The following is a 10,575-nucleotide window of genomic DNA, read 5'->3' as shown; positions in this document are numbered from 1 at the left end:
CCGAAGCGCGAATCCAAGGAAAAGGAGAACGCGTATCAAAAAGTCATCCATATGCGATAATCCTCCAGGCGTCTTCGTGGCCAGCTTTCGTGCGTGTATTTTAGTTGTCGCAATTTTCCTCACCACGCCATGCCATAGAAGGACTTTGGTTGGATGGTAGCTTTGCGTGCATTGCCACCATAAAGTTCGCAAATTATAGTAATTTCACTTGAATTCTCATTTCTCCGCGGCAGATGAGTTTCAAAATCGCCATTGGCACCTCGGCAGAACGGTGCAATGACCCTTCGTTGCATGGTCAGCATATTTGCACAATATGCACAACGTCTGACACTTGCCCAATGCAATTAACGTTACCTGTTGAAATTGTTTGAGAATCTAAACTTTAAAAAAAAAATGGCGTTAACTGCATTGGGTGCCAATGGAGGGTTCCGGTTTACTGTTCAGCCGAAGTGCAAATTTATCTTTAAGCATTACACTTTGCATCGGGATTTTGTGTAACAAAAAAGGTTTAAAACTGGATTTCACTTCTGGCAAAAATATGTTTGACGCACACACGGGATTCATATAGCGTTGCATAGGCCTGAATCGAAATTACAGTTTAAATGAAGAATTGATTCATTTTTAAAGATGGTAGACATCTTTATTTTAAACATTGGTTCTTAATCAAACTAAACTGCTCAATCCTCAATAAAATTGATGAGCATCATGAAATATGAGTAAATGCGATTGATTATCTGCAACGATAATTAAAATAAGAAAATTTTGAAAAGTTTTTAGCAGGTATCTAGTTGTTCAAAGTAAAACTTATACTTACCCCGACAAATGTTTCGATATTAAGCGGCGCCAGTCCACCGATGGTCATCTCAATGGTGTTTTGGCTTTTATGCAGCATCAACTCGAAACAACGTTGTTCTTCTTTCGGCAATTTGTACCAATGGGCGTCGTATATACTTTCCATGATCTCTTGATTCTGTAAAGAGATATTGTTTTCAACACCTATCAATTTTCTTCAAAGCTGGTTTATCAATCCGTTATCTCATTTAAATTTTTAATTCCCCCTTTCAGAATTATCATTTAACTTCCACCGAAACGCCTTCGAAAATGTTTAAAAACTTAAACTAACAGATAATAAATACACTTTTCGAATTCAATAGTTTCTAAAACTCTATGTAGAGCATACAGATAATGCCTCAAAAGTTTAAGTTTGGTGAGAAATTTCATTGACGTAATCAGAAAGACTATTCTTCAGTAATTTTAAATTACCCACAAATGGGGTTTTCACCTTACTAGTTTACTTAATGTTCGCGCGCCGATCCTCCGGTGCATAGGGCCGTGGTAAAAGACCTCCTCTGTTGACGATCCGGAGCCAGCGTCTTGACTTGGTCCCAGTCAAGACTCTCATCGACAGTTCGTATTTCAGCGGCTAGGCATCGCCGCCACGAGTTTTGGGGTCTGCCTCTTCCTTCTTCGATGTCCTTCTGGATTCCATTCCAGCGCCTCTCTGCAAATCTCGTTCTCATCTCTTCGCAACCAGGACCCGGCAACGTTACACGTTTTGTCTATGTATCGTGTGACCAACATCTTTTAAACAAGTGGTCGTGAATCTCGTTTTTAAGCTTTTTTCCTCAGATTTAAGCTTTTTTTTTTGTCTTGAGAGCATAGGATATGAAAGCTCAAATCTGAAGAAAAAAGCTTAAATCTGTCAAAAAAAGGGGAAATCTGAGAGATGTGCTCCATACGGTTAGAATAGCGTTGCTGCCGTCTGACAGTAATACGGATTTGACGTTTGAGTTAAAGATTCGCTTTTTCGTTCGTAGATATACATATCTGACATGAGCGCCAGATGTTCCGGAGACTCGCAAATGCAAATCGGGCTTTTCTGATTCGAGTTTCAATGTCTTTCTTGGTACCATCATCAGGCGTTATCTGGCTACCAAGATACTGGTAGCACTCCACTTTCTCAACCTGTTGCCCAGCTACCATGAAACTAGAGCAATTTTCTATTTTGATCTCCATCGACTTGGTCTTTCCGACATTGACTTTGCAACCTGCTGCCTTGGAGCTTACGGCGAGGTCGTCGAGTTTGCTATGTATTTCCGGTTGTGTTTGGGCGATCAAAACGGTCGTTCAGTTGCTCCATTGTTGAAGGATTCCATGGCAATCCTCGGTTCGGTGCACAGTCGATCGATCCAGTCAGAATCTCTGCTAATACGATTAGAAAATGTAGCGATGTACATCCCTGTCTCATTCCAGCAGTTACCGGGATTACCGAAAATGCTGCGTATTTGGCTTCGATGAGATGGACTAGTTTCTCTGGGACTCCTCGTCGCCTTAGAGCCCTGGGTCACAAGTCGGTCGAATGCTTTTTCGAAATCAATGAACACCAGCATAAGAGAGTCCTGGAATTCTTTGATTTGTTCCAGTATGATGTTGTGATGTGGTCCACACATGATCGTCCGGATCGGAATCCAGCTTGTTGCCGTCGGAGTGTAGTGTCGATATTCTCCTGGATCCTGTTTAGGGTCACTTTGTAGAGTACTTTGAGGGTTGTACAGATCAACGTTATGCTGTCCCACAGCTGCTGCCAGTTGGACATCGAGTCCTCATTGGCGAGATCTCGTACGTTGGGCGTGTCTTTGTTGTCGTAGCAATAGACATCCTCCTCAAGCAAAACCGAGATGGGCATAACACCCGCTACTACACAGGCGGCTTCGGACGACATGGTCAGGTATCCGCTGATAACCCGCAGGTTCATCAGCCGCTGAACGCTGCTAAGTCGCTGCAGGTTACAGCTTCCTCCCAAGGCCTGCCTCCAGGCCGCTGCTCCGTACCGCAAGATCGATGTGGTCACACTTGCCAGGATCCGCCTTTTGCTGCTTTGGATGGCCGAGGAGTTCGGCATCATTCGTGTGAGTGCGGCCGTGGCCATTGCCGCTCTCTTGCACACGTAATCGACATGGCTCGTAAAGCTGAGCCTGTCGTCAATCATCACTCCTAGGTACTTGATTGCGCGTTTGGACACGATATTGCACGGTCCAACGGCAATGGTACCTGTTTAGGGTGATTTCAGGTTGGTGAAAAGCACCATCTCGGTTTTGTGGTGGGCTAGACGCAGGCACTTGGAGTGCATCCAGCGTTCCACTTCCTGGATAGCTATCGTGGCCAGTAGCTCAACCTCCGCTGTTGAGGAGCCCCTCGCCAAGAGGACTACATCATCTGCAAATCCTACGAGTTCGGCTCCCGATGGGAGGCTCGTTCGTAGGAGTTCGTCGTAAGTGATGTTCCACAGAACCGGGCCGAGTATTGACCCCTGTGGAACACCCGCCGAAACCTCTTGTGTTCGCAAACCCTCGCCGGTCATATACTGCAGTTGGCGATTGTGGAAGTAACTTTCCACAAGCCTATACAGATATGCCGGGATCCTCATTTGGATGAGCGACGATGCAATCGCTGTCCAACTGACACTGTTGAAGGCGTTCTTCACATCCAGAGTGACAACCGCGCAAAAGCGGAGCCCTCTCCTCTTGGTCAGCCTGGCTCTGTCCGCTACCTCGATGACCGAGCGGATGGCATCTACGGTGCTTCGACCTCGACGGAAACCAAACTGTTTCACCGAGAGTCCGCCCTCACTTTCCGTGTATCTCTGAAGTCGGTTCTGAATCACCTTCTCCAGGACCTTACCCGCTGTATCCAGTAGACAGATTGGCCGATATGCCGATGGGTCTCCTGGACGCTTACCCGGCTTTGGCAGAAGAAGCCGTCCGGTCCGGGGGCCTTCCTCGGTTGGAGAGACTTGGCGATCTCGCGAAGTTCTTCCACCGTTATCCTCTCTTCAGCGCTGGTGTCCCAGTCATACGGGACTGTTGGCCAGCGGGTAACATCGTGCTGTGGGAACAGCTCATTGATGATGACTCTCAGTTTATCGGGGCACGTTTCAGGTGGTGCACCCCCACTTTTAGTTCTGCCCATGACTATCCGATAGGCATCACACCATGTACAGTCGTTGGCGTCACGGCATATCTGTTTGAAACGTGCCCTCTTGCTTGCGTTGATGGCCCTGCGGAGGGCCGATCTCGCACTTGTGAAGAGTGGCCTACGCTCCGTTCGCTCTTCTTGGGTCCTTGCGTTCTGCATCCTGCGCCTTGCCCTATGGCAGTCGACACGCAGACCCGCAATTTCCTCCGTCCACCAATAGACGGGTGGCCTAGTGCCTTTATGCTTGGCCCTTCTCGGCCACGTCAGTTCTTCCGCGGACAGGTTTTCCAGGTTCCTCTCCCAGTGCAACGCTTCGAAAAAGACGTTCTGGTCGAACTGCGTTGTCTTCCAGAGGCGTTCTCCTGTACGAGACTCGCGTCTACCTGTCCGCGTACTTGAGCCTAGCCGATAGCGAATCGCGAAGTGATCGCTATTCGTGTAGGCCTCGCTCACCATCCAATCGCTTACCAACCCCGGGCTACCGAAGGTGAGATCTATGGTTGACTTGCTCCCGTTCCAACCTTGGTAGGTACTGGTATTCCCTACGTTGGCCAGATCCACATTAAGCCTCGCCAGGACTTCTAAGAGAATTTGACCTCTTGGGTTTGTGAGACGGCTACCCCATTCATCGGCCCACGCGTTAAAGTCGCCAGCAATAACGATGGGGCTTTTCCCCATTAGCACATCTACCATCTTGTCAACCATAGTGCCAAACCTCTCCAAAGACCATCTTGGGGGAACATAGCAGCTACAGAAGTAGATCCCGTTAACTTTGGCCACCACCATGCCTTCGTTTTCCGTCGCCACAACTTCTTGTATGGGGAAACTACCTGTAACCCATATCGCGGCCAGTTTGGCATCATCAGTCGCCCAATTAATGCCATTCGCAGCTCTGCGATATGGGTCTGCCACTAGCGCGATTTCCAACTTTTCCTCAACTGTCATCTGCCGCAACAGCTGGTGTGCCGTGTAGCAGTGGTTGTAGTACCGCCTGCGCCTTTGCGTAGGCGGGGCACCTAGGGTTGCCAACAGCGTGGTCTCCAGCGCAGACAGGGCATTTAGGCAGGCTTTTTGCAGTTAGCCGACTTGTGGCCGGTTTCGCTGCAGCGCCAGCATATGCCACTTCTGTCTGCCCCAGTGCAGTCGAACGACTTGTGGCCGTTCAACAGGCACTTGAAGCACCGGTCCGGTTGCTGGGGGATGGATATCTTACAGATAGACCATCCCACCTTTAGCCGCCCACACCTAAGTGCGGCGTTTGCTGCTGCAACCGGAAGTTTGACCAGCCCAATCTGCATACCAGATTTGGGGGGGCCATTCCGCAGACGAACCGTCATCTGGTCAGAGCAGATTTTGCATTGCTCGACCAGTGCCACCCGCAGTTCGTCTTCCGTTGTGACTTCATCCAGGTTTTTAACCCGGATGGTCACCTCCTTACAGAGGGCACGCACCGCAGCCTTGTCGCCAAAAGCTTCGGCTGCCTTAGCCGTAAGTTTCCCGCACCACGTTTTAGTTCGAGGATCATCTCGCCAGTGCGTGTCCGATGGATCCTCCGAACTTTCTCGCCTAGATCGGCGAGATCTTCGTTCGTACGCATCTGTCGCAAGACATCTGGGGTTGGGGTTTGGTTTTTCCCGTCTCCGTACCTTTGGGCCTTCCCCTTTTGCGCGATACCGTCTGCCACCCGGTATTCGCGCTCGTCGGCTCATCTGCCTTTTCGGCAGGGCCTTCCACCCGATTGTTCTCTCTCTCTTAATGAACCACGAGCTCGCGCGACTCTACGGCGAACCCAGTATCCAGAAGGTGGTGAAGGCTGGCCGGATACGCTGGGCGGGACATGTTGCGAGAATGCCGGATGACTGTCCTGCAAAACAGGTGTTCGCCACGAATCCGGTAGGAACAAGACGAGCAGGGGCGCAACGAGCGAGGTGGTGAGACCAAGTGGAGCGTGATCTGGCGAACGTGGGGTGCCTGAGAAATTGGAGAACGGTTGCCATGGACCGAGTGAATTTTAGGAATTATGTTCGTCAAGTTATGTCGTAAGACGGAATACTATGTAAATAAAAATAAAATAAATGTTCTCTACGGGCACGAGACATGGATATTGCTCGAGGAGGACCTGCGTACACTCGGAGTATTCGAGCGACGAGTGTTAAGAACCATCTTTGGAGGCGTACAATAGAACGGAGTGTGGAGGCGAAGGATGAACCACGAGCTCGCGCGACTCTACGGCGAATCCAGTATCCAGAAGGTGGTTAAGGCTGGCCGGATACGCTGGGCGGGACATGTTGCGAGAATGCCGGACGACTGTCCTGCAAAACAGGTGTTCGCTACGAATCCGGTAGGAACAAGACGAGCGGGGGCGCAACGAGCGAGGTGGTTAGACCAAGAAGAGCGTGATTTGGCGAACGTGGGGTGCCCTAGAAATTGGAGAACGGTTGCTATGAACCGAGTGAATTTTAGGAATTATGTTCGTCAAGTTATGTCGTAAGACGGAATACTATGTAAATAAATAAAATAACCATGGCTGTTCAACGTATGCCCTTTTCACCTCTGGATTCTCCAACCGGCGAACGTCTTATCGACACCCGACTTTCTTCTCATGCCGTTGGACACTCGCAACTCTTAGTCATATCTCGCCAAGGACGGGGTGATGATCAGATGCAATGTCTGCACTACGTTTGTTGAAGGCATCAAGATAGCTCGTTCTACATTTCCGGCTGGTGCAGATGTGGTCAATTTGATTTTTTGTTCTGCGATCTCGGGGTACCCAAGTGACCTTATGTGCTGGTCGATGGGGGAAGAGCGATCCACCGATCACCACGTTGTTGTTGCCACAAAAATCTACAAACAGCTCTCCGTTTTAGTTCATCTGTCCTTCCTAGGCCATGGCGCCCCATGATGTACTCATAGTCCTGATTGTCAGATCCAATCCTTGCGTTGAAGTCGCCCAAATTGATTTGAATGTCACCCTTCGGAATTTTCTCAACCACGCTGTTCAATTGACTTTAAAAATGCTCTTTCTCTTGCAAATCAGCAACGTCAGTTGGCGCTTAACACTGGACCATTGAATCTGGCTACGATTATTTTTTCGTTTATCGGTTTCCATCTTACGAGGGCCGCATGGACCTGCGGGCTTAATAGGAAACCAACTCATCGTTCCCGAGTAGCGTGTTCTCCTCGTATGCCAGAGTAAAGCAGTACTTGCCCGGACTTTGTCTTGTGTCCAAGTGTTAGGTCAACGGACTTCGTTCAGTCCCAGAATTTCAAGCTTGATGCGTTTAGCTTATCTAGCAAGTTGATCCAGCTTGCCTTGTTGGGCAAGGGTTAAAACGTGTCAAGTTCCAACTCGTGTCCGTATTTTCATGATAAAAGTTGTGATCAAAGTTCCAGTTCGGTCATTTCTTTCGGATTCCGTAACAATTTTCTAAATCGGCCACCTTCTTAGTGTGCATGCGACCAAAGCATTTACCGAGGTTGGGTATTTCTCCTATTTGAAAGACTAGCCGATCTATGCATTGAAGACTGGACAACTTAACATTTACATTTTACTCTCAGTACCGAGATGGGAAACAAACCTATGCCATCAGCGGACCAGCGATTACCGCCTCACCACACGCAAACCGCTCGGCCATTGAGACGTAAAAGATTATGTACTTCCGGACACATTTAGTTCAAACGTCTTTAAGTATGTGTTATACAGTACCATCTATTCTTGTCAACGAAGGCTTTTCAATTGCTAAAAGTGTCTTATTCTATGAATTTCGATGAAGCCCACCCAATGGAACACAACAACAAAAAAAGGGGAGAAAAAACCATCAGACTTGTTATACTTTGTATTTGTGTTATCTTGTCCACATTGTTTAGTATTTATCCTAAGTCGTGGCTTTTATCAAAGGCGAGTGGTAGGCAAAAAGATTTATATGAATCGACTGATCCGGGTTTGGAATCTCAAAAAAATATTGGACATATTCTTCAAAATGTTTCCTGTTATCAAGTCGTCCACATATGTATGTGCAGAACCACTAAACCACTAGTTCCTCGAGGATCAGATAAATATCTCGAAGAAATTCATTATCTACCGGTACAACTTCCTATACGTATCGTTTACCTCGTCCATACCTCTAAATTATTTCTTGAAACTATGATCTTTCTGGATAATTATAGATAAATTTATTTGAAGTTAACGGATATGGAATTTGCACGGCCCTTTGCGCCGAATAATCGACGCGGGACCATTAAGTAAGTAAGATATGGAATTTGGCTATAAAATTTGTAAAACCTTGAAGTTGAAATTATACTGGAAAAAGTCAAATGATTTCGATAAAATCTCATTTTAACATTGCCTAAACGTCACCCATTTGGGCTCAACTAGGGTTACCGTACGTAATCTTTTAAGATTACATGTACTCTTTTTCGATCGAAAAATAAGCGTACTCTTCTTTTTGTGAAATTTTACGAAAAGTACTCTTTTTTTGTTCGAAAGAAATTAAATAGAACTTTCTTATACAAATTATCTAAATTCTTCAAATACATAAGTATTTTATCCTTACAAATACTAAAGATCCAACTTTTTATGCATTCGTTGCACAACACTTCAGTTTTGCTTCTTTCGTTGAATGTTTCAAGGGGCAAATACCAATGGAAGGAATCACTAGTGCATTAACAATTTCAATCGGGATTTTTCGTTCAAAATAAGCGCTTTTGAGTATGCAATAAACTCCCCGACAGTAGACAATATGCATAACAACAACAACACGAATCAGCAATAATATTTTTAATGAATCACAAAATTCGCCTATAATAAAAAAAAAATTTTTAAATTACAGTTTTTTATCAACTTTGGTGAGCTTTCTCAGCATAAAATCGTTAACTTTGAATAATGCAACTTAAAATTCTGAGCATTTATCATAAAAGTTATGAACCTTGCAACAAATTGGCGGATTTTGAATAACCTTAAACATCATGGTTTTTGAATAAATGGCGTTGGTCTCTACATATTTTTTGCAATGTACTCTTTTTGTCGTTGCAGGATATGGTAACCCTAGGTTAAACTATAATATATAGTTGACTTACCTTAACAGTAAGCACTGTTCCTAGGAGGCAAAACTCTAGCAGCTGAAATAGGCTTGCAGGAAGCAAACCATATGAAGGAATATGGTTTTTGGTGTAAATCAGAAATAGTGCCGCACTGATGCTTGTAACAGACGTTACCACTTGTACGAAACAGGTGTTAATGTATCGGTCGTCTAGGTCGGACTCGTATCTGTCGTTAGAAAGGGAATCACATTGAAGCATTGTTTGAGAAGAAATAATCGGAAAATAAACTAACTGAATTACTTCCTGGTGCATACAACAGATTCTTCGAACTTTTTCGCTTATGATTTTCCTATCATAATCAGCTGAATCCAGCAATTCGTTCAGATCATCAAGCTCATTTCGCAGCAAATCTGCATATCCACTCACGCTTGTCACGAACAACAGTATGACGGTATCAGCAGCAACCAATCCTGTAACTGCTAAGAAAATCAAGAAAGCATGCACAATCAACGTTATTCCGTAACCATAAGATGCCTCAGTGCTCAGCCCAGGAATTATAAAAGCAAGACTTAGAACTTTTTCATGCATAATCCAGAACCATAATAAAGGGTACATATTAAAAACAACAAAAGCCATCGAATAAATTGCTGCTATTGCCTTCGAGGCCAGATGAATTCGTTGAATCAACAACAGTAAAGTTTGGCTGTTACGTGCATGATCGCGGTTGATGAAGTGAAGGAGCCTTAACTTGTTGTACATCATTTTGTAGAAAGGCCAATGAAAGTATCCAATAGAAAACTTGGCAGCTGACTGTGGGATTTGAAAGACATGTTGGCTTGTTAGCTTTAATAGAAATATTTTACTCACTTGCACGGTTATGCCGAATGCCATCAGTAACTCAACTATTTTATAAAAGTTAGGAAAATAGATGATCGCCGAATAGACGGTGCTCGCAATAGCAAATAACAAGACAACGACAGTTCTGACTGTGCGGTAGTTGATTTTGTAGTTTTCAACCATCATGTCCATTCCGCAAAAATCGGCCATCCAGCGAATGAATAACAAATTGTAGTCATACAGCTCGTAGGAATATTTAACTTCCGGTAGTAATTTTAGCCGCGCCATGATTGGCTTGAGTAGTCTTATGCGTTGTCTTTTCAAGATGATAAATGAAGGTACATGTGTAGGTTACATTCATTTATATATTCATTTTTTGCTCATTGAATTATTGATCGTAAGATATAAATCAAATTGCTTTTCCCACGAGCTGTTTATTGCGTTGAGGTGTTAATTTTTCAAGTCCGTTCTTTGATTAACCCAAGCCCGTCTTTAGACAGGGCTGACTCAAACCTATAAGAATTTAGTTGTTATGATGTTGAACACATTGTTTAAGCTGTAAGTAAATCCTTGTGATATCCCAAAACACAATAAAATGTATGATTTAAGATAAATTTGGTTTGTAGTTGGAGATATTTGTATATCTCTTAAAATGTAGTTTTAAAAAATTAAAATATCTTTTTTTCGAAGATTCTCAAACAAACACCTCTCCTGATAAAATGA

General features: G+C 44.9%; 1 protein-coding gene across 1 annotated transcript; it reads right to left on the bottom strand.

The window, feature by feature from the left end:
* Positions 1-657: 657 nt before the first annotated feature.
* On the bottom strand, positions 658-10,140 carry LOC129742614 (odorant receptor 67d-like). The gene is made up of 5 exons (XM_055734541.1): positions 9,883-10,140; positions 9,308-9,825; positions 9,052-9,241; positions 815-970; positions 658-734 (listed from the first exon to the last, which is right to left on the bottom strand). The coding sequence occupies exons 1-5, from the start codon at positions 10,138-10,140 to the stop codon at positions 678-680; spliced, it is 1,179 nt and encodes a 392-aa protein (XP_055590516.1). The 3' UTR covers positions 658-677.
* Between the last annotated feature and the right edge of the window lie 435 nt (positions 10,141-10,575).

Source organism: Uranotaenia lowii, chromosome 2 (genome assembly GCF_029784155.1).
Source record: "Uranotaenia lowii strain MFRU-FL chromosome 2, ASM2978415v1, whole genome shotgun sequence".
NCBI lineage: Eukaryota > Metazoa > Arthropoda > Insecta > Diptera > Culicidae > Uranotaenia > Uranotaenia lowii.
The sequence above is the reverse complement of the archived record's forward strand: the minus strand, read 5'-3'. Positions and strand labels throughout refer to the sequence as shown.